Consider the following 24,483-nt stretch of genomic DNA (forward strand, 5'->3'; position numbering starts at 1 on the left):
AATGTTGGTAATATGTTGTTTTCATGCTTCCCAGAAAACAAATATAATACTGTATAATCATGTAATTAGTATTTCTTCACACACATTACCTACTTCACATTCTTAGATTAGAAATACTTTACATTCTTAGATTAGAAATACCCTGATATGAGGAGACAACTGCTATGTGAAGTAGGTAATTACTGGACACATTCTTAGAGGACATCAATATGTATCACAACAATTTACAAGGAAAGACCAGAGTCAAAATATTATGATGGTAGATTAGAATATGTTCTAAATATTTAGACCAGAGTCTAAATATTTGATGACAAAACATCAAGATCTAGAAAACTTCACACTAAATTTATAAGTGACAGCCATCTCGTAACACCAGTGCAGGTGAGAACACACACACAGACACTGGTCATGGTAATTGTACTCCCTCAAAACCCTCCCTTTCTCAGAATGACCAGCTATGACTACACTATGCCTCAAAGAGATTGAAACCCTTTACAACATTGCTCGCAAATTCTTGCTTCTATGCACCAAAACTCCTATTCTATTATTTAAAGGAGTGCATTTACTCCTATTCTATAGAGTATTGGTAAAGGGAAGAGTCTAAAAGAGCTAGGCTCATAACAGAATACTGTAAAATTGACCACTGATAACATAAATTTGAATATTATAAAAATTGCATCTACTGAAGTAAACTGGCAAACAATCAAATAGCCCACACAAATTTGAATATTATAAAATTGCATCCACTGAAGTAAAAACACAAAGTCTCTCTAATTATATATAAAAGAGAATCATCAAAACCTATAACTTAATTACTCTAATTAATTGCTGAAAGTCTGACTATGCTCTTGATAATAATATATAGTTTCGTTCTACCACTTACGAAGAACAAGCAGGAGCACCAAAACCTCTTAGGACTGCAAAGACAAAAGAATGAGGTGCAACTTTGATAGGTTCGAGTGGAGACACCAATGCTGGATTTAGATTTGGGATCTCCATCGTCTTTGTCAGCTTCAATGGTGTATCATTCAATAGAACTACTTGGCTTTGAATGTTGCCGCCTTCTGGTGTCAGATGGTACTCTTCTCTTGGTGGGAAGCTCTCGGTATGTTCACTTGGGTAAAGATTTAGATCATTCACAGTATTCACTACAAAAGTGGTAGAGTTTGACAAATTTATCAGAAGCACCGTTATGTCACCTCTTTCCTGCAAACATAAATAATACATGTCAAATTTCCTTAAACATTGCCCTTTAATAGAAATTTGTAAATACTGTACCAATGAAAGAATACACTCACAGAATCTTTGGAACAATGCGCGTATGAACGCAAATAAGGAGATCCATCATGACTGGCTTGGAGAACTCTAGGTCCCATGAGGCGATGCCACAACAGCGCGCTGTAGAAAAAAAGACAGATAACAAATTACACATGAAAACATTGTGAGGATGAAGATTAAAACATGAATGTATATAATGACTGCTTACCCATAGTAATCAGGGTTAGGGGCAAATGTTGTTGTATTAAGAAGACCATAGTTTCCTCCAATCAAAACTTGTCTGCAGTAAACTTTATGATCAAAAGTGGAGGCCATGCCCAGCTGATCCAAATACCAAAATCCATCAGCAAAAGTATCAGAAACATTTCTGCCACCGCTATGGTAAGCACCCCCAGATTCTCCAACCCATGCACCACTCCATGGCCCATATCGCTTAATTGATTCTGAAATATCTTTGAATGTTTGTGCTATTTCGTCCAGGTAAAAGGGGTCTTGAACTCTTTTTATAAGTTTTGGATCATCGCCTGCATACATTACTAGATAGTCAGCTTTCATAATGGACAAACTATACTCTTATACAAGTAAAATCATGCATGTCTAAAATTATATACCTGCACCAAGATTATAGATATGGTGGGTTAAACCATCAACAATTCCTGGTCCTGAAACCCGAAGGAATTCATTGAACCATTCCTTATCGTAGAAGCCACCAGGACCTATAATTTTTGGCTGATCGGAAAAATTGGCATACAGCTTTTTGACAAGATTGCTAAGAATAATCATGTCTTTTCCATATTGTCCAGCATTAACCCTTGCAAAAACCCCAGATGCAGATAGCTCATTTCCTGTATACAACTTGCATTGTTAAAAACTAATCGCAAACATGTAAACACTATATGCTTGTGCCATGAAATAATTAAGGTATGGAGTTTGCTTTTACTGACCAAGTTCATACGAATCAATCTTGTAACCTTTGGAGATGGTGTACTTCATGAACTCCTGGGCATTTAGTTTGTTCCAGTTACCTACCCAAAGTGTGCTGTTCTTGTTCTCTAATTTCTTCCCGCGAAGAGCATTCAGACCGAATGTCACTTTAGCCCTGCAATAATTACCAATGTTTTAACAGATTTCATATATATTTCCGTAATTTCAACCATAGACGTTTTTTATGGTTAAACAATCTCTTTTTGAGTTATCTATATAAACACACTTTTAAGTCAGGTAACAATTTTTTATTGGCTCTACTGCTATTAATAATGACGACGCCTTGCATGCACAAAAATCTTCACAAATTAAAATCTTCCGTCAAAATAAAAGGTAGTTGAAAGACGTTTTGTGTATTAGTATTAGGCTCAAGTTGCATAGCAATCTCTTGTCAGAGCATGTATAGGACCGTGGTAAATAAGTGTGATGCAGTCTGATATGTTGTAACATGTGTTTGTCAAGGATCCGAACCCTACTCTTCGTGTTATGCAGTATGTCCTATATATGTTCTGCTTAGTGGAGTACACATCTTTTGTTAGACATGCTTGTGTTTAGAGATACTTAAATACAACCAGACAAACTTTAATTTATGTTTTGTGCGCTCTATAAGGTTATGTTATATATCCGTGTAATTCCAATGTGATGCCCTTTTCTTGTACTTCTGTGGATCCAGTAGAACTCAAAGTTAAGAAAAACTTTGTTGCCTAGGTAACCCCTGAAAGTCATATGTCTAATTTCTTTAGCAAATTAGTTTCCAGACTTGCCTCGACGTTAAGACTCATGAGTATTCTTTATGGTTAACTGGGGATGTAGACTAGCTAGTTGCTTTACCAGATTTCATATATTACCGTAAAATCACAAACAGAAGTAAGTTACCCAGTTTCGTTGAAGAAGTGGTTGAGCTGATCCCATCTTTCCATGTTGATGCAGCCGTTGGACATTCCAAAACGTCTGACATTCATGTTGTGTTTGAAGTGAGGACATTTGGTGACCAATCCAACTTTGTAAACCGTCTGATCTTCCAATGACCCTCCAACTCTTAGCCTCAAGGGGTTAAACGCTTTATGTGATTCAAATTTCATGAGTTAGAGAAGCCAACAAACAATTGTCCATCACAACAAGTATAAGAAAACTTCAACATCTATTCCAACACTTCACCTGGTGCATGGAAACTAATAAAATAAGAACTTACCCTTGATGGCATTAGCAAGAATCTTGTTCTTCAAATCCTGAAAATCGTTCCGAAACAGATACAACACAATTATTTCACATCAGAAGAATCGGGTCATAACAAATCAAACACGAGAAAGGGAGTGATATATACCAACTCAAGGATGCCAACTTTACGCCATGGACACTGCCCATAGTTGCACATGGTAGAAGGCCCATAATCCATCGTCGCACAAATATAATTATTATCAGTTTCTGCAATAGATGTAACACTCCTTACTTTTACCTGAACTCTCTCGCTCAGAGATAAACCAGCCAATGACAAGAAAACAAATAATGCAAAAGCCTTCATGCATGAACCCATCCTTATTTTCGCTCAAGTCTCTCCCTGTTTCTCTAGCTTCCTCTTCTTGTTTCTGCAGCTAATACTCTATCGTGCGTTTATATAAAGAACTCATGAATAACCGATTCCTACAAGAACTCTGGTACTTTTATCCATAATAAGCAGAATTAGATTGTGATAACAAGTTTATCTAGTGATAAGAAGTTTATCCATCCATGCTTAGTTTTCTTTTCTCAGTAGAACTGTTCGGCAACTTGTACAAATGGAGTCTGACTTGGACTGTTAATAAGCAATGTGGATTCTGATCCTAGGCCTCACGGCTCATGCAGAGCCTCTTGACAGTAATGCTAACCAAGTGGTAGCTCAGGGCCAACTCTAGAAGAGCCCTCAAAAATTTTAAAATTATATAGTTTTACATAATAATTAGATTTTTGTTTATATTTATAAGACACATATAACATGAAATATTAATAAATATAATTAAAATAACTTTAAAAAATGAGGATCATATCAATCAAATGATTTTAAATTTTTTAGCGATATGTGTATTAATTAAGTAAGTATGTAATAAAACTAAATTATATGATTTTTATCATTTGTGCTATAATATTTTTTTAACATTTAATTAGTTTAAATGTAATATTTGGATACAAATTAACCTGACAATAAATAAAAAGAACAATAGCTGTACAAATTTTGTGTAAAATGTAAATAATTTAATTATCATGTTATCATAAATAATTTTATGTGTAATTACTTTATAATAACCTAAAATATACACCATTTTAAATATAAAGAATAAATATTACATGATAATTTATTATAAATAATATATACTTTTATATAAAATAAAATATAATAATTTTTGTATTTATGAAAAGACCTATTAAAATCTAAAGTCTCAAATTTAGTTGCCCTGGTCACACGTTTCCAACACTTGGTGTGATCGGCAATCTCCACAGCGATGCATGCATGCTGCATGAATAGGAACCTCATTTGACAGGAGTCTTTTAGTTTATTTTCTCACCGTATTTCCGAATAATTTTGTTTACTAGCAATTTGATATCCTAATATTTTTTATTCGAACAATTTACTTAATTACACTACAATAATTATTGTATAGTATTAAATAATTTATCTTTTTTCTTATGTTTCGAGATTTAAGCTAAATTATGTTTTATTTTCCATACACTCCTGGATTATTTTACTCATAATATTTTAATTATTAAATATTGAAAGTATGCTCGACAGTTTTAGTTATTATTTAAAATTTTGCTATCCTGATAATTTTGATTCTGCAAAATTTAGTTGCATTATTAAATAATTTATTTTGTTACATTTCAAGAGTTAAATTTTTATCTACACACCCCTGGATTATTTGAATAATAATATTAATTATTAAATATTAAAAAAAATTGCTTGATAGTTTTAGTTAAAGCTTTTTTCATAACTGCCCTAACCTCTTAATTTTTTACAAAAATAACTTTCAATATTTTAAAAAAAAACCATTTTTAATAAATTATTTACAAAACGCAACAACATTTGACAACAGTTGCAACGACTTGCAACTTCTGCAACTTCGTTTGCAACACCATTTGCAACAGTTGCAACTGAGAAATTTCATTTGCAATTTATGTAACTTCATTGGCAACAGTTGCCACAAGTTGTATTTTTGTAAGTAATTTGAAAAAAATTGTATTTAAAAAAAAAATTAAGTTGACAGTATTTTTGTAAATAAATTCTAAAAAGTTGGTATATTTATAAATATTCCTTTTAATTATTATTTACAATAATATCTTGGTTCACATGTACTAGACTACCAAATTGTCTTTAAATTTATTTGCTTAAAAAATAAAATAACAATATAGTTTTAGTATTTAATAATTTTATTTTTTTGACGTTTCGAGATTTATTTAATATGTCAACAATATTTGTGTTGTACTAAAATAAATATTTTTCTCCATGTAATTAAATTGTATTAATAAATAAATTTGATTTTAATTTTGTTGTAATAATAGTATCTTGGTTCACATGTGAAACTATTTTGAAGTTGGGTTTTAGCTCTTTGCACAAAATATTTCAAATACCATACAACATGATAAATTCTTGTATTTGCTACTACATTCTAATTGTATCGAATAAAAATGTTAAATTTGTTTCGTCTACTTTTTCTTCTTTAATTATGTTCTGTAACTAGTTTATTAGGCAGTTTTCCATTCATATCACTATCACAAATCATTATATTAACATTTTTGATAAGAACATATATCATGTGACGAGCAGAATATGATTGATAATTTGTATGCAAGAACATCTTCCAATTTTACATGACCTAAACTAAATGTTTACTTTGTTTATATATTTGATCCATATTCTCCGTTGTATGATCATCTCTGCAACATCCTATGAATTATATATAAACAAACGTTCTATGAATTATATATAAACAATTAAATAATATATTGGAGAGAATTAATATTTATTTAATTTCAAATAAATATAATTTTGATCCGTCTGCTATCAATGTCTTACTCTGCGTAGTATTAAAGTTTACATTATAAGCAGAACTAGAATTAGGATGAGAAGTGTATTATGCTTAGTTTTTTTTTTCCTACCCGAAGTAGGTAAGTTTATAATTTTTTTAAAATAAAGTCGTGATTTAAAGAAGAGATCACGTACTATTAGAAATCAAAGATCTGGTGACTTCTTTATATTTTATATAATATCAAAACTGATTTTAATTCTGAGTTACACGACAATTATTTGATAAATATTGTGACATGTTATTTTTTTTCCAATTTTATAAACCTTTTAATTGTGCAGAGTATTTTATGGAATTCTTCTACTAAAATCTTCATGACTTTGTGAGGGAGATGTGTTTTGCTTGACCTACAGCAATACTTGTTACTAATGAGTAAAATCATGCAGTTTTTTTAAACCGATCAGCTTAATGGTAATCTCAACTTACATTACTAAGGAGATCGGGCGCAGTCAAGCCCTGTGCAGGTGACGACAACCTTCTGAATTAAAATGATTCAAATAGAGAAATGGATAGTTGAGTACATTTTTAGAGTGAATTTGTTTTATATTAGAATTTTTTTTCTTTACAAGCTTCTAGAGTGATTGATTATGGGAATATTAAAACTTGAATAAAGCTCTGTTGATTATGTTGAATTGGGAACTGAATTTCTTTTTGTTGGGTCCAAGTAGGGATCAGAGCAACTATGCTAGTGACTAATGTTGTTAAATCAAGTCCAGACGTCCGATACAATATATGACAATGGTAAAGGAGTGTTGCTTTTACTTGTTCGATAACATATCTTTTCATTCACCAAAGATATCTAGGCTCTAAACTATTTAGGTTTTAGACGGCCTTACAGCATACTCAATGGAGTTTAATCTCTTCCGTTTCTATGCACTTCTTTCAGTAAGTTACTCTCCACCAATTTCTGGGGATTCACTCTTAAGTTTATGGATATAGCGATGTTAACTACAAACAATTTTGAACTACAGAGCCCGGAACTTAACAAAGTTACTAAAGTACAAGTAAAATTCACCAATAACTCATATATGACACACAGATATACATTTGTATGTTTGTGACTATATTTATGATCATACTGCAGGTAGCATTTGTGGCAAGTCATGCAGCTCGAACTTTTGAAGATTACTGGAGATCAGTTTTGCCAGACACTCCCCTGCCTAAATCCATTAGTGGACTTCTTCAGTCTCCTGGTTAGCGACTTCCTAAATTTCATCTATACAACACTACTTCCAGCCTAGCTTTTGTGAGAATGTAGTAAAAAAGATCTTAAAGCCAAATACCTCTTCCATATTCTAAACACCGATTTTTAAGAGTAACTTCTGTTGAACAATTCAAATCCTAATTTTTCAACTTTCAATTTTTAAGAATAACTTGGTTGTGATATCTGAAAATATTGGACTTGCAGAATGGATGAATGATGAAAGCAAGGTTTCTAATGTGGAAAAACAAACCGGAGACAGACCCATTCAACTAATTATATGCTGCCTCTGTAATCAGCTTCATAATTATCCCAATGTAGCCCTCTTTTTCTTAGAAAAAGATATGCACCAAGGAGCAAGAATGAATCTCCATTTCACCAAGTCAACCATTCCAATACCTTTCTTGCCTCAAAACATTGCTAACTCCATCCCATTCTCGTCCATTAAACTACCAGAAAGACTAAGTAAATTTTCCGTAAAACAGAACACATTAGAATCAGAAACAATAAAGGACACAATCAGTGAATGTGAAGCGCCAGGAATCAAAGGCCAAGAGAAGTACTGTGAAATCAAATGATCGATTTCACCACTATTGGGAAAAAAATTGAAGGCACTGTCTACAAGCAAAACTATGCATATGTTGTGTTTTATTGCCACAAAACAAACAACGTTAAGGCATATACAGTTTTCTTAGTTGGAAATGATGGAACAAAAGCGAAAGCAGCAGCTATTTGCCACACAGACACTTCCTCTTGGAACCCTAAGCATAGAGATCAACATGACAAATTCTACACGTCGTTCTGGTTTGTTTTTTTTTCAAGTTCTGTTTATGTTGACTTTTGTGCTCATGAATTTGTAGAGATTTTCTATTTATCAAATCTGAGAAATTTTACTCATAATTTTGTTCATGTTGATCTCTATGCTCATGAATTTGCAGGATTTTGTCTTTAACAAATATGAGAAATTTTACTCGTAGATTTGTTTATATTTTTTGACTTTTATGCTCATGAATTTACAGAGATGTTTTGTTTAACAAATCTGAAATTTTTTACAAATTCATCATATTGTATTGAAGATTATCATATTGAAGAATAATATTGAGATTATACAAAGTGTCCCACTAATATTAAATATATTTATTATTTTCTCTATTGAATATTACCCTTTTTCTCTATTGAAAGTTCTACTCAAAATCCTATTATATATATTTCGGACCTAATTAATATTCTAGGTGGTGCACTTTATTTTCTTTTGATTTTGTTTTTCCTATTTTGTGTTTTATTAAACATTTATTTTAAAAGTAATGTAATTATTTTTTGATGTTATAGAAAAAATTTACATCATACATATATTTATTACAAGTGATACTATAATATAAATTTAAATTATAATTTAATTGAACTATAAATAAAAGCCAATCTTTAAGATTAATATACATACCTCTTCTTGCAGTGGATTTTTTTAATTTATGTTTTTCTTCAACTAGAGATGTATTGACTTGGTTATTATTTTTTAACTAGAATGGCTCTTAGAGTTTCGTAAAGAAAATTCTGGAGTCTCTCGTTCAAATATTTAATTAAAAATAATTTTACATTAAATTTTGTAAAGTGTTATTTAAACATTAAATTATTTCATAAAATTTATTATAATAATAGAAATTGAGATATTTCAATATATTTTGCTCATTATTTCAAGCTGAAACTTTGCTATATTACTAGTGAAAGAGTGGATGTTAGATAAGAAGTGTTACGGCTATAGCAAATACGGATCAAAATTATATTTGCGCAACTATTTAATTGTTATTTAATTCTCTCCAATATATTATTTAATTGTTTATATATAATTCATGGAATGTTGCTGAGATGATACACAGCGGAGAATATGGATTAAATATATAAACAAAGTAGGTGGTTAAAACATTTAGTTTAAATCATGCAAAATTGGAAGATGTCCTTGCATACAAATTATCAATCATATTATTCAATAAAATCATATTATTCAAGAAAAATTAGTTATCTGACATTTTTACCATGCGCGCTCGTCACATGATAAATGTTTTTATTAAAAATGTTAATATAATGATTTGTGATAATGATATGAATGAAAAAATGCCTAGCAAACTAGTTACATAACATAATTAAAGAAAAAAAGTAGATGAAACAAATTTTACAAACTTTTTCCGATTCGGATTTTCTGATTAAGAATTTAACATTTTCTATTCGATACAAAAATGATTCGGATTTTCTAATTAAGAATTTAGCATTTTCTATTCGATACAAGAATGTAGCAGCGTATACTTGCTTTTGAGGTTTTGGAAGTGTTTATGTATGTTACTCTACCTTAATTACTCTATTTTGTATCAATTCATATAGTATATACTATTTCTGGCAAAACCGATTTCCAGCCTAGAGAATAAAATTATAAAACAAGCACAGTCGATCATGATAAGAACATAACAACGATATTTCAAAATTTCATTAGAAGAGACGTACATGGCTGGTCTTGGGAGTTGAGAATTGATTAGTGTTTAAATAAAATAATGGTAAAAATTAAAGAGATATTAATATTATATTATATTTATCATAAGTATACCAAAAGATAGAAAGAAGTAGTCATAAATTGAGTGCCCTTTCATGAGCCTTGTGTTTTTGCACTTGTTTGCACTCCGTCAAAACCGGCTCTGTCTGCCAGTGATATTTTCTTGACGCGGGTTAATGCTCTATTTACTGGATCAAAACTTTCAGCCTAGTGAAAAAGTTTTCAGTCAACTAATTGTAACATTTAAAACTTACAAGAAGGTCATTCCGTTAGCCTCCTTTAAAAACTTAACGTGTAAATGTTTTATTTCATCACTGTTTCGATCAAAATTTTCAATTACCCTACCGAGTAACGAACAACTTTACAATCTCCTTCCTCTACCTCCTCAGGCGACCACTTATTCTCATCGGTACTACACTTTTTTAGGCGGCCCTCTCTCTCCCTCTCTACTCTCTCTCTCTCTCATATCTCTGTATTTTGGTGGGGAGAGAAATCTTGAGAGGGAAAAGAATCAAACATGGCAGTTGATGAGTTGCAGGACAACATATGAGCATGATCTTTTCAGTGTTATTCATTCGGAGACTTGCAAACTGTTAAAACTATCGTGGAAACTGACCCTACCATGATTCATCAATCCACTCTGTACGATCGCAACTTTACTATTCATATTGCTGTATGGCCAGATCGAGGTGGGCTTTTTCTTTTTTCTTGAAACTTGTGTCAAGATCAACGGGACAACCAGGGGCGGATCTAGAGACAGAATTTAGCGGGGGCACCAAGCAAATTTTCAGAAAACACTTATATATTTTCTCTAATTTATTAATGTATTCAATTTTTTTGATATTTTTACACCATTCATATATACATACAATTTGGTAACCTAATATAGATGATTTATTCGCTCCAAATTTAATATTTGTTTTTGTATAATATAGTATGTTTAATTTAAAGAATCTATCATGTTGTATGGTATTTAACAAAAAAAGTAAAAAAAATAATAGATAATGTATTTTCCCTAAATTGTTAATGTATTCAGTTTTTTTTGGGGTATTTTTAAATTATTTAAAAATACACAAAATTTGGTTGCCTAATAATACTGGTGATTTATTTACTCTAATTATAATATTGTTTCAGTAGAGTATATATTGATGAGACATTAAAAATTTAACTCTTGAAATGTAGCAAAAAAAAATTATTTAATACTGCAACTAAATTTTGAAGAATCAAAATTATCAGGATAGCAAAATTGTAAATAATAACTAAAACTGTCGAGCGATACTTTCAATATATAATAATTAAAATATCATGATTATTTAATCTCGAAACGTGATTTAGTTTAAATCTCGAAACGTAATGAAAAAGATAAATTATTTAATACTATATAATAAATATTGTAGGGTAATTAAATAAATTTGTTAAACAAAAATATTAGGATATCAAATTGTTAGTAAACAAAATTATTCGGAAATACGGGCAGAAACTAAAAGACAATAGCCTGTCAAATGAGGTTCCTATTCATGCAGCATGCATGCATCGTTGTGGAGATTGCCAATCAAACCTCAGCACTTAAATCTTTTTATCAACGAGGAACTAATTGCAAAGCGGGACCCACGCACGTGCCTGGTAAAGTGCACAACAACTTGCTTAAATATAATGCACACAGATATACATTTGTAGCATTTGTGGTAAGTCATGCAGATCGAACTTTTGAAGATTACTGGAGATCAGTTTTGCCAGACACTCCCCTGCCTAAATCCATTAGTGGGCTTGTTCAGTCTCCTGCTTAGTGAACTTCTTTAAACACAAAATAACTAGGTTTTACTATCTGAAGATCAGCACACCGGCAAAGGGGAAAGCCTGTTTAAGTTGGAGTCAATCCAGTCGGCTAAGCCCCTCCGACTATAATTATGCTGCCTCTGTAACTCAGCTTCATAATATTCCCAATGTAGCCGCCCATGAATCTACATTTTACCAAGTCCACTACTCCAACATATTTCTTGCCTCAAAACACTGCGGACTCCACCCAATTCTCGTCCACTGAACTGAACTACCAGAAATATTAAGTAGATTTTCAAATAATAATAAAATCTTCTTTTACTACGATTCAATTCTCAGAACAATTACTACGATTCAAAGCCTCTGCTAGGTAACGCTAGAGAAATTAAGGACGGTAAAACAGAATACTGTAAAATTGACCACTGATAACATATATTTAAAATTATACGTAACCACCTAACTAAAGTGAAGTAAACTGGCAAACAATCAAATAGCCCTTTAATCAACATAAAGTTAACTGTAAAAGCAAATCATGAAAACCTAACCTAATGACTCTAATTAACTTTAACTAGCCTAACCTAATTACTGTAATTAACTGGTGAAAGTCTCGTTGTGCTGATAATAATAGTTTCGTTCTACCACTTACGAAGAAGAACAAGCAGGAGCCAAAACCGCTTAGTTTCGTTCTACCACTTACTATTAATTCTCTCCAATATATTATTTAATTGTTTATATATAATTCATGGAATGTTGCAGAGATGATCACACAGTGGAGAATATAGATTAAATATATAAACAAAGTAAGTGGTTAAAACATTTAGTTTAAGTCATGTAAAATTAGAAGATGTCCTTCATACAAATTATCACCTGACATTTTACCATGCGTGCTCGTCACATGATAAATGTTTTTTTATTAAAAATGTTAATATAATGATTTGTGACAATGATATGAATGAAAAACTGCCTAATAAACTAGTTACAGAACATAATTAAAGAAGAAAAGTAGGTGAAACAAATTTACAAACCTTTTCTGATCCGGATTTTCTGATTAAGATTTAACATTTTCTAATCGGTACAAGAATGTAGCAGCAGATACTTGCTCTTCCTGCTGCTTGTTGATCAGCTGTTAATTGAGGTCTTTTCACGGGGTGTTTGGCAAAACTGATTTATACAAGGATTAGGTAATAAAATAACCTAATAAGCGGAATTCCATTAGGATAAGAATAAGAAGTGTATCCGCATTTAATTTTCCGTTGTCATAGGGGTTCGGCAAAACTAATTGAAGAGATCATGTACCGTTAGAAAATCAAAGATCTCGGATTGGACTGTTAATGAACTAGTTGGTCCAACGACTTGTACAAATCGAGTCTGACTTGTTGTAGTGTATATTGCAGAAGCATCGACACTCATACGTGAGCAGCAGGATACTATGATTCAAAACCTTACATTATCTGATCCTACGCCTCGAGCTCCATGTCTGATCCTAGATACGCGCGCATATAAAACATAATTCTATAATTTATTTTTGAATTTTTTTATAAAAATATTAACTCAAATTTTTATTCAGAAGAAAAAAAGTTCAAAATAATTTATCAAATTACATTTTACAGGAGTATTAAAATGTGTGCCGAGCCTCCGTCCTCCATTGTAAACAAATGACAAGGACAGAGGGAGTATATAATCAACTACATACCTTATTTTCCAGGAGCATGGGAGGCATGAATTCAGTTTCTTTACTATTACGTTTTTTTTTAATTTCTTTTGCCATTGTTATTATCATATTCAAGAGTAAGATCTATTAGATTTATAATTACTGAAGCTGAACTTCATAGCTACGTAAGGCCTAAAGAAAACATAAAAAGAAACTTAACGGTATATTGGGAGGAATATATACATATTATTTACGAATATTATAATTTATATCTACCATCTAAGCTGACGAGATGATTGTTAAAATTAAATTAAATTTAAAGGAAAACCGAGACAAGAGTAGGAAGGAAATATCTGTGCTGATTGAGTAAACGCTGATATGCAATTTTATGTCACCCCTAAATAAATTTCAGAAAAAAGATATATATTGTAGAATAATAAAAAAATGTAATCTATTTTCTTTTATAATTTAGAAACATCCAAACTAAATTTGCAACAACAAATATTAATCGAATCGATAGGGTAGATAAATATGTTAATTGATTTATACAAATGTAACACATATATTATATTTTAATAATATTCATGCATAGTATAGGTTATAAATAATTAAAAATACAACCAGCTCTAAAATAGACAATGGATTCTTTGTAAGGACACATAGAGACAAACCCAACTTTGTGAAATGAAATTTTTAGGCAAAAATAACTAACCGGCACACAAGAAGTTTATCAACAACACTCTTAGAAAAATTATTTGAATCATCATATTCCAAGCACTAGAGAAATCTGCACATATTGCTCCTCTGATCACTGAAATATTTGTTGCGTCGATGCCCCTAGTCCATCTTCTATTATGATCAATCAGTTTCACTTCTCCAATTATACACTAATTTGTATACTTGATAAAGGCCAACAATCGTTATCTAGAGTACTAAAGTTTTTCAGGGAAGAAATTAGAGAACAAGAACAGCACATTTTGGGTAGGTAACTGGAACAAACTAAATGCCCAGGAATTCATGAAGTACACCATCTCCAAAGGTTACAAGATTGATTCGTATGCTTCCCAGAAAAAAAAATACTACTGGAATAATCATATAATGTTGTTGAAATGCTGTTTTTCAATCGAGTTCACACTCTTTCTTTCTTCAGACACTTTCCTGCAAGTTTAATAAAGTTCTGCAGAAACCCATTCTACTTCAAACAAAATACTTTGAAGCCTCTGGGAAAGTCTATTTCATAAAGAGAGACCAATGTTAAAAAAATCTAGCTTTAACATTTCGCGGTAGGAAAAATATAGATGTTGAATAGATTACCTGGATTATCATGTCTTGTCCAACTTTGCTTGACTTATAAAGTGGATATCGGTTTACTAAGGTCTTCTCGGCTTTGCTACATAAGATTTTTCCTACTTTTGTTGACTAATAAGTGTGATAATGGGGTCTTTTCCAGCTTTGCTTGACTAATAAAGTCTATGTCTTCTCCAACTTTGCTAGCAAGGTCTTGTCCGACTTTTCTTGACTTATGAAGTCGTGCACTGCATTCAATATCGTAAAAAAAGCAAATTGGTTTTGAGCGTGTGTTTAGGCGCTCAAGTTGTTAAATACACGTTTGAACGAAGTTTTAAATTGGTCATTAAACAGATTAACACCAATATATATTCAAATTTTCAAATATAATATTGTTATATTCAAATTTAAAAATTATATAAGAATAAGTTTGAACTTGTAATATTCTTAATAAAGCAATTTTTAAAAATTTTATATATAATTATAGTCATATTATAATATTATTAATATTTTAAATGTATAATATTAGCAGATAAATATCACTTGACGGTTTATTTGACATTTTTAATATAAAATTATATTTTCAGGATGAGACGGAATGAAATTCAGGTGTGCCGAGATAACAAAAGATAAACTTTTTAGTGCAGCTAATAATGATTGTTATTGGACCCGGTAAAAGCACTCCAGGAGACTAAGATGTTTTCAATTCAATGAGTGAATAAATGTTCTGTTGAACTTGAGGAATAAAGATGTTTGTATAGGTGAGCAGAAAAAACTAAGACTTCATTCCCTCTGCCTATCTTTTTTCATTCTACACCAATGACTTTCCGGTTCATCATTTCCTTGATTCTCCTGTCATTAGCAACCTCAAGAGTTTTTTCAAGCAATGAAACTGATCACCAAGCTTTACTTTCTTTCAAGGCTTCCATAACAGAGGATCCTTTTGGCGCACTGAGCTCATGGAACTATTCCATTCACTTCTGCCACTGGAATGGAGTTACATGCAGCCGCAGACGAGAGAAAGTAACAGCACTAAACCTCACAAGGCAACACTTGGGGGGCACATTGTCTCCTCATATCGGAAATCTCTCCTTTCTCAGGGCAATTGACCTCTATCAAAACAACATCCGCGGCTCAATCCCCAATGATATTGGTAGACTGTTTCGGTTACAATATCTTAATCTGGAAGCCAACTATTTTGAGGGTAGATTTCCTACAAATTTGAGTCATTGTGTTGATATGAAAAACATCAATATGAATCATAACAAGATACACGGAAAACTACCTAGTGACTTTGCTTCTTGGCCTAAACTTGATTCGTTTTCTCTTTCAACTAATCAATTTACTGGATCAATTCCGCCTTCAATAGGAAATGTATCATCTCTTCGTATTCTTTATTTATATGATAACATTATATCCGGGGGAATTCCTTTGGAAGTTTCTCTTCTTGCAAAGCTGGAGGCTCTTGATTTGTCAGGCAACTATCTGGTGGGTATTGTTCATCCATTACTATACAACCTCTCATCCCTCGCGGTGATTAGTCTGGCGCTGAATCAATTAGAAGGAACGCTGCCAGCCGATATGGGCTTCACCCTTCCTAAGCTGGGAGGATTCGTCGTTGGAGGGAACAGATTTTCTGGCCTCATTCCACCATCAATAGCTAATGCGTCTCATCTGGTTTATTTTGATATCCCGGGAAACAATTTCACCGGGCCTATACCAAACAATTTGGGGAGCCTTTCTAAACTTCAAGTGCTGAGCCTGGGGCAAAATTCACTTGGAGACAACATGAGGCCGGGCGACTTGAGCTTCTTGGATTCTTTAGTCAATTGTACCCGTTTAAGGGTACTGGCATTCGACGACAATAATTTAGGAGGGAAGTTCCCAAATTCAATTGTGAATCTCTCCACCACAATGGAAAAGCTCGGTCTGTATGGAAATCACATATACGGGAGCATACCTCGTGAAATTGGGAAACTAAAGAACATGAACTTACTTGCATTCGCAAACAATTTCTTAACAGGGACCATTCCTGAATCAATAGGAGAGCTATCTAAGTTGGGCGGACTAGATTTGGGTATTAACAACATTTCAGGAGTTATTCCAACTTCCTTTAGCAACATGACTCAATTGCTTTATCTCGGTTTAGATGGTAATACACTGCAAGGAAGCATACCTACTGAATTGTTTAACATCTCAACTTTACAGACGCTGGCCCTTGGCAACAACAGGCTTAGAGGTGAAATACCCGAGGCAATTGTGTCTTCTTCCCAATGTTTTTCCCTTGATTTGTCCAATAATCTCCTCACAGGACCACTGCCATCAAATATTGGACTCTTGAAACAACTGGTTCAGCTATCTGTTTCAAACAACAAACTAACAGGAGGTGTACCCGCTGCTCTGGGCGAGTGTGTGATGTTGGAGGAGTTATATATGGCAGAAAATCTGTTTCAAGGTAAAATTCCTCCTTCTTTTAAAGCTTTGAAAAGTCTCAGGATTCTAGATCTCTCAAGTAATAATATATCTGGGGGTATTCCAATTTTTTTTGATAAGTTTCATCAAATCGAATACCTCAATCTTTCCCATAACGAACTTGGAGGTGAAGTGCCTAGAGAAAGACTTTTTTCAAATAACAGCGCTTTTTCAGTTGTTGGCAATTTGGAGCTTTGCGGAGGTATTCAAGCCTTGCATTTGCCTGCTTGTCCTGTAAAGGTCACGAGGAATAAGAAGAAAAAGTTTGGCATGAGAATAATACTAATTGTAGTTCTTGGACCCATTGGTACCTTGTTAGGCTGTCTTTCCTTGATTTTTATTCGACGTCGAAACTCCAAGAAGTTGATTGACCCTGTCCCAGTACTCAAGGATGACCAATACCTCAGACTTTCATACCAAGATCTTCTACTAGCTACAAATGAGTTCTCTCCAAACAATTTGGTAGGCAAAGGAAGATATGGTTCAGTTTACAGAGGAGTTCTTGCACCATCAGAACATATAGTTGCTGTGAAGGTACTAAATGTTGAAGTACGTGGAGCCAACAAGAGTTTTCTGGCAGAGTGTGAAACATTGAGGAATATTCGTCATCGGAATCTTATCAAGATCATCACAGCATGCTCTAGCACTGATTTTAAGGGCAATGACTTCAAGGCATTGGTTTTTGAGTTCATGACTAATGGAAGTCTGGACACGTGGTTGCATCCAAGTCCTTCCGAACAAGGGAATGGAAGAAACTTGACTTTACTGGAGAGACTTAATATTTCCATCGATGTTGCAATGGGAGTTGATTACTTACATCATCATAGTCATGCAAGTATCATTCATTCTGACATAAAACCAAGTAACATTCTTCTTGACAAGGATTTTGTTGCTCATATTGGTGATTTTGGTTTGGCGAGGTTTTCCCTTGCCACAACAGGCGACATCAATCAAGCACATTTGAGTTCAACTGGTATACGTGGAACAGTTGGATATGTCCCTCCAGGTGAAAGTTTTATATTTTTTATTAAAATTGAGAACTGATTTAAATACTGAGTTACACGACTTTTATTTGTTAAAAGATCTAAATAACAAGAAATTTTCAAACCTAAAAGTCTGTCATATATTTCTTTTCCAATTTTATAAACCTTTTAGTTGTGCAGAGTATGGAATGTGTGGGGAGATATCTGCAGAGGGAGACGTGTATAGCTATGGAATTCTTCTACTAGAAATTTTCTCAGGGAAGCGGCCTACAGAAAGCAGCATATTAATTGACAATGACAATAATCTTCATGACTTTGTGAGGAAGGCACTCCCGGAAAGATTAATGGACATTGCTGATCCACGGATCATACTAGATCAAGAACATGGCATGACTGGAAATTTATCATACAACAGGGCTTCCATGGAGTTATGTCTGGCATCTATATTTGAAGTGGGAATATTATGTTCAGAAGAGACGCCAAGAAAACGAATTGACATCAGTGTTGCTATTAAGCAATTACATGCGGCAAGAGAGACACTTCTACAGAGCAGACACTAAAAAAAGACATCTGGACTCTGCTAATGTGAGAAGGAAGAATTTGTACCGACGTATTTCCCCTATTTCTACCTTTTATATTTTTTTAAGTTTGGATCTGTATGCTATTTGTGTTAAAACATTGTAATATTCCATCAGCTTCCCTTGTCAAAACTGTTTTGCTTGATTTAGATATGTATTGCCTAATAGTCAATTCTGGTTTTTTTCTTTATTTGCTGCAAATTGACTATATTTGCAGCTCCTTTGTCCTTGATCCTCACTATTCGATAATCGACCTTGTAAAATAGTTTAGAAATGGTGGTGTAACAGACTTACCAAGTGAGCAGTCAAGCCCTGTGCAGGCGACGACAACCTTGTGGACTAAAACGATTCAATAGAGAAACGGATAGTTGAGTACATTTTTCAGATTGAATTTGTTTTAAGTTGCGGATTTCTTTTCTTTACAAGTTTCTAGAGTGATTGATTATCAGACAGTGGGAATATTAAAACTTTAATAAAGCTATGTTGATTGTGTTAAAGGGGGTTTGAAATTTCTTTCTGTTGGGTCCAAGTAGTGATCAGAGCAACTATGCTAGTACTAGTGTTGTTAAATCAAGTCCAGACGTCCGATGCAATATCTTGGGATCGCTATTTCACTGTAAAATGACTCTCTCATAAGGGAACATAAGAGGTTTTGTTCGTGTCACCAGACATAAAAAATTATGCAATGCTCAGTAACTCGAGATTCTCAGTCGAATCAAATATAACAGATCCAGTTCAGACAGTTAAATCTCGCTTAAATTAGCACTAAGCCTCTAGGCTCTAGCCATACAAATCATGAGGATCAGATTCCAGCAGAAGGCGATGACTCGTTATGATAAAAGTGAGAGACAATGGTAAAGGAGTCACCACTAGTGGTGTGTTGCTTTTTCTTGTTCGATATACGTATCTTTTCATTTACTTATAAATACTGGACTTCACTTAACTTCTAATGCATTCACCAAAGATCTACGCTATAAACTATTTAGGTTTTAGACAGCCTTACTGCATACTCAATGGAGTTTAATCTCTTCCGTTTCTTTGCACTTCTTTCAGTAAGTTACTCTCCACCAATTTCTGGGAATTCACTCTTAAGTTCACGGATATAGCCAAGTTCACTACAAACAATTTTTAACTACAGAGCCTAGGACTTAACAAAGTTACTAAAGTACAAATAAAATTCACCAATAACTCATATACGACGAGCTGGTTTCTAAGCTACGTGTTTAATCACACACAGATATACATTTGTGTGTTTGTGACTGTCTTTATGATTATACTGCAGGTAGCATTTGTGGCAAGTCACGCAGCTCGAACTTTTGAAGATTACTGGAGATCAGTTTTGCCAGACACTCCGATGCCTAAATCCATTAGTGGACTTCTTCAATCTCCTGGTTAGTGAACTTCTTAATCCTAATCTTTCAACTTTCAATATTCAAAGAGCACAGGTACAAGAACATATTTTAAACACAAAATAACTAGGTTTTACAATAACCTAGTCTATGTATCTCCTGCTTCCACAGATCAGCACACCGGCAAAGGTGACATAGTAGTCAAGTCGGAGAACAAAGGAAAGCCTGTTTACGTTGGAGTCAATCCGGTCCTAAGCCCCTTCGACTATCTTTATGCTGCCTCTGTAAATCAGCTTCATAGTAATCCCAATGTAGCCCTCTTTTTCTTAGAAGAAGATTTACTCCAAGGAGCCGACATGAATCTACATTTTACCAAGTCCACTACTCCAACACATTTCTTGCCTCAAAACATTGCGGACTCGATCCCATTCTCGTCCATTAAACTACCAGAAATACTAAGTAAATTTTCCATAAAACAGAACACATTAGAATCAGAAACAATAAAGAACACAATCAGTGAATGTGAAGCGCCAGGAATCAAAGGCGAAGAGAAGTACTGTGCAACGTCACTGGAGAAAATGATCGAGTTCACCACTTCTAGATTGGGGAAAAAAGTGAAGGCACTGTCTACAGATGTTGAAAAAGAGAGTGAAATGCAGAAGTATAGAATTCTTGGATCAGAAAAATTGGGAGAAAAGGTCGTGGTTTGTCACAAGCAAAACTACGCATATGCTGTGTTTTATTGCCACAAAACAAACAACGTTAAGGCATATACAGTTTTCCTTGTTGGAAATGATGGAACAAAAGCGAAAGCAGCAGCTATTTGCCACACAGATACTTCCTCTTGGAATCCTAAACATTTGGCGTTTCAGGCGCTCAATGTTAAGCCCGGAACTGCTCCAGTTTGCCATTTTCTTCCTGAGGATCATCTCGTTTGGGTTCCATATTAAATATTTCTGCTTGAAATAGTTATATACTTATATGTGATGTGTTATAAGCTTTCCTTTTAAACTGTTTATGATCTTGAAGTAATGAAGCGCCAGCTGCTGCGTGATCATGTAAACCTTATACATGACGTTTGTCTGCACTTTTTATGTGTAAGGATTGTACTTATAAGAACGGATCCACGATCCATTCACTGGCTATAATAATATCAGTTCACGTATTTAATCAGGTTCATGCCTTTTTCCAAGTTCGTGCCTTTTGCCATTATAATTTAGTACATTCTCCGAAACACAACTATTTCAGGATTGGAAAATAATTTATAGTACATTCTTCGGAAAAGTTGGTCTTGCATATGTATTGCCATTAAGTCTGTGTGAGCCTGAGGCTGAGAGCCAAGAAGCCTCAACTGTGGAAGTACTTAAAGTAGTCATCAGATGTTGGTGATATGTTGTTTTCATGCTTCCCAGAAAAAAAATATAGGGAATTTATCAAATATACTACTTTTTAGGATTTTATTTGCAAAAATACCATCTTCCTAAATTAATTGCATATTTACTAAACTAAGTTTCTAAATTGCAAAAATACTACCCCTCCCCCTGCAACTAAATGCAACCTCATATGCAACTAAATGCCTGATTTCAACTTCCATTTTTCAAATGTCATTTTCGACCTCATCCTTGGAATCCATATATATATATATATATATATATATATATATATATATATATATATATATATATATATATATATATATATATATATATGCTGAAAATCTGGTCGAAAATGACATTTGGAGACTGGAACTTGAAATCAGGCATTTAGTTGCATTCAGTTGCATTTGGTTGCATTCAGTTGATTCTATTTTGATCTAATGGCCCCGCCAGGAGCACCCATACATCAGTTGTAATTTACAGTTTTCAGTTGCATTTAGTTGCTTATGAGATTGCATATTCAGTTGAATATTGCCCCTGCGGGGCCTGCAACCCAAATCCACCACAATATCACCCCACCCTAAAAAAATTCAGTTACTCATGAGGTTGCATTCAGTTGATTCTATTTTGATCTAATGGCCCCGCCAGGGGCACCCATACATCAATTGTAACTTACAGTTTTCAGTTGCATATGAGATTGCATTCAACCATATGCAACCTCTTATGCAACTGCAACTCCTGATTTTAAGTTCCAGTTCTCGAATGTCATTTTCAACCTCATCCTTGGAGTCCATATATATATATATGGACTCCAAGGATGAGGTCAAAAATGACATTCGAGAACTGGAACTTAAAATCAGGCATTCAGTTGCACGTGGTTGCATTCAGTTGCAGAAGGGAGGGGTAGTATTTTTGCAATTTAGAAACTTAGTGTAGTAAAATTGCAAATAGCTATTATTGAGAAAAGTAAATTTGCAAAAATTTATTTTTTTCCTATATATTTATGAAAAAACCCCAAAAATATACTACTAGAATAATCATATAATGTTGTTGAAATGCTGTTTTTCAATCGAGTTCACACTTAGAAAACAATTGAACTTGAAAATGTTGTACCAGAACACGGTAATGAATCTAAACATACCGAAAGAATTGCAAAGCAACCGAAGAGATTGAACTCCATAGGATGGGATTAGACCTTTGCTGAATGCATGAGAGGAAGTGTCTTAGTACTCAGGAGTAAGCGTCTGAGCTCAGATATCTTGACAACCAGACTATAAGATCGTATATTTCAAATCTATTTTACAGATTTTTAGAAATTTTTCCAGCAACCTATCTTTTAATTTATCTACCAACATTTTATATTTGCTTTGTTTTTTAGCTTGAAAGAAAAAGCTATCCACTGTTAATTCTGCGCCAATAACATACGAGTTGAAGTGTTGGAAACGTAAAACTTTAATTTTATTTTATGATCGATTATTGAATAAAACTAAAGTTTGGACATCTATATTAAAATTTATGTCACCAGAGTCTCAACTAAATTTGAGGCTATAAGCGAGATTTTAGTATGAGGTCTTTTCATAAATAGAAATATTATTATATTTTATTTAATATATTAAAATATATAATATTTGTAATAAATTATCATGTAAAATTTATTCTTTGTTTTTAAAATAGGGTATATTTTAGGTTATCATAAAATAATTACACATAAAATTATTTATAATAACATGATAATTAAAATATTCACATTTTACCCAAAATTTGTACATCATTTTATATAGTTCTTTTTATTTATCGTTAGGTTAATTGGTATCTAAATATTACATTTAAACTAGTTAAATATAAAAAAATATTTAGCACAAAAGATAAAAATCACATAATTTATAATAACTTAAAATTTTTGAAAAATAAAAATAATATATTAAACAATAAATTTTATTACAAAGTACTTACTACACATATCACTAAAAAAATTAAAATCATTTGATTAATCTGATTCTCATTTTTTTAAAATTATTTTTAATTATATTTATTAGCATTTCATGTTATATATATTTTCTTTTCAAAGTATAATAATCCATATTTATTTTAGATATTTTGTTTTTCTTATTATTATATAAAAATATATAATTTTAAAAATTTTGAGGGCTCTTCTGGAGTTGGCCCTGAGCTGCCACTTTTAGCATTACTGTTAAGAGTCTCTGCATGAGCCGTGAGGCCTTGTATCAGAATCCACAGTGCTTATTAACAGTCCAAGTCAGACTCGATTTGTACAAGCTCCGGAACAGTTCTACTGAGAAAAGAAAACTAAGCAGGGATGGATAAACTTTTGTACAAGCTCCGGAAGGAACAGTTCTACTGAGAAAAGAAAACTAAGCAGGAATGGATAAACTTTTTATCACTGGATAAACTTCTTATCACAATCTAATTCTGCTACCCAGAGTTCTACCCAGAGTTCTTGTAGGAATCGGTTATTGAGTTCTCCATATAAACGCACGATAGAGTATTAGCTGCAGAAACGAAGCTAGAGAAACAGGGAGAGACTTGAGCGAAAATAAGGATGGGTTCATGCATGAAGGCTTTTGCATTATTTGTTTTCTTGTCATTGGCTGGTTTATCTCTGAGCGAGAGAGTTCAGGTAAAAGTAAGGAGTGTTACATCTATTGCAGAAACTGATAATAATTATATATGTGCCACGATGGATTATGGGCCTTCTACCATGTGCAACTATGGGCAGTGTCCATGGCAAAAAGTTGGCATCCTTGAGTTGGTATATATCACTCTCTTTCTCGTGTTTGATTTGTTATGACCCGATTCTTCTGATGTGTAATAATTGTGTTGCATCTGTTTCTGAATGATTTTTCAGGATTTGAAGAACAAGATTCTTGCTAATGCCATCAAGGGTAAGTTCTTATTTTATTAGTTTCCATGCACCAGGTGAAGTGTTGGAATAG

General features: G+C 33.0%; 4 protein-coding genes across 4 annotated transcripts; 3 read left to right on the forward strand and 1 right to left on the reverse strand.

The window, feature by feature from the left end:
* Positions 1-716: 716 nt before the first annotated feature.
* LOC108198690 (heparanase-like protein 1) lies at positions 717-3,831 on the reverse strand. The gene is made up of 8 exons (XM_017366472.2): positions 3,587-3,831; positions 3,455-3,491; positions 3,139-3,322; positions 2,223-2,377; positions 1,890-2,123; positions 1,487-1,802; positions 1,299-1,398; positions 717-1,206 (listed from the first exon to the last, which is right to left on the reverse strand). Exons 1-8 carry the CDS (start codon positions 3,794-3,796, stop codon positions 880-882), a joined length of 1,563 nt encoding a protein of 520 aa, XP_017221961.1. The 5' UTR covers positions 3,797-3,831; the 3' UTR covers positions 717-879.
* A 3,248-nt stretch (positions 3,832-7,079) lies between these two features.
* LOC108199622 (BURP domain-containing protein 3) lies at positions 7,080-8,333 on the forward strand. The gene is made up of 3 exons (XM_017367532.2): positions 7,080-7,202; positions 7,402-7,510; positions 7,726-8,333. The coding sequence occupies exons 1-3, from the start codon at positions 7,164-7,166 to the stop codon at positions 8,094-8,096; spliced, it is 519 nt and encodes a 172-aa protein (XP_017223021.1). The 5' UTR covers positions 7,080-7,163; the 3' UTR covers positions 8,097-8,333.
* Positions 8,334-15,504: 7,171 nt separating this feature from the next.
* LOC108205187 (probable LRR receptor-like serine/threonine-protein kinase At3g47570) lies at positions 15,505-18,992 on the forward strand. Its single transcript, XM_017375023.2, has 2 exons — positions 15,505-18,249; positions 18,407-18,992. The coding sequence occupies exons 1-2, from the start codon at positions 15,591-15,593 to the stop codon at positions 18,784-18,786; spliced, it is 3,039 nt and encodes a 1,012-aa protein (XP_017230512.1). The 5' UTR covers positions 15,505-15,590; the 3' UTR covers positions 18,787-18,992.
* A 711-nt stretch (positions 18,993-19,703) lies between these two features.
* LOC108205188 (BURP domain-containing protein 3) lies at positions 19,704-21,326 on the forward strand. Its single transcript, XM_017375024.2, has 3 exons — positions 19,704-19,856; positions 20,087-20,195; positions 20,325-21,326. Exons 1-3 carry the CDS (start codon positions 19,818-19,820, stop codon positions 21,101-21,103), a joined length of 927 nt encoding a protein of 308 aa, XP_017230513.1. The 5' UTR covers positions 19,704-19,817; the 3' UTR covers positions 21,104-21,326.
* The last annotated feature ends 3,157 nt before the right edge of the window (positions 21,327-24,483 follow it).

Source organism: Daucus carota, chromosome 1 (assembly GCF_001625215.2).
Source record: "Daucus carota subsp. sativus chromosome 1, DH1 v3.0, whole genome shotgun sequence".
Lineage (NCBI taxonomy): Eukaryota > Viridiplantae > Streptophyta > Magnoliopsida > Apiales > Apiaceae > Daucus > Daucus carota.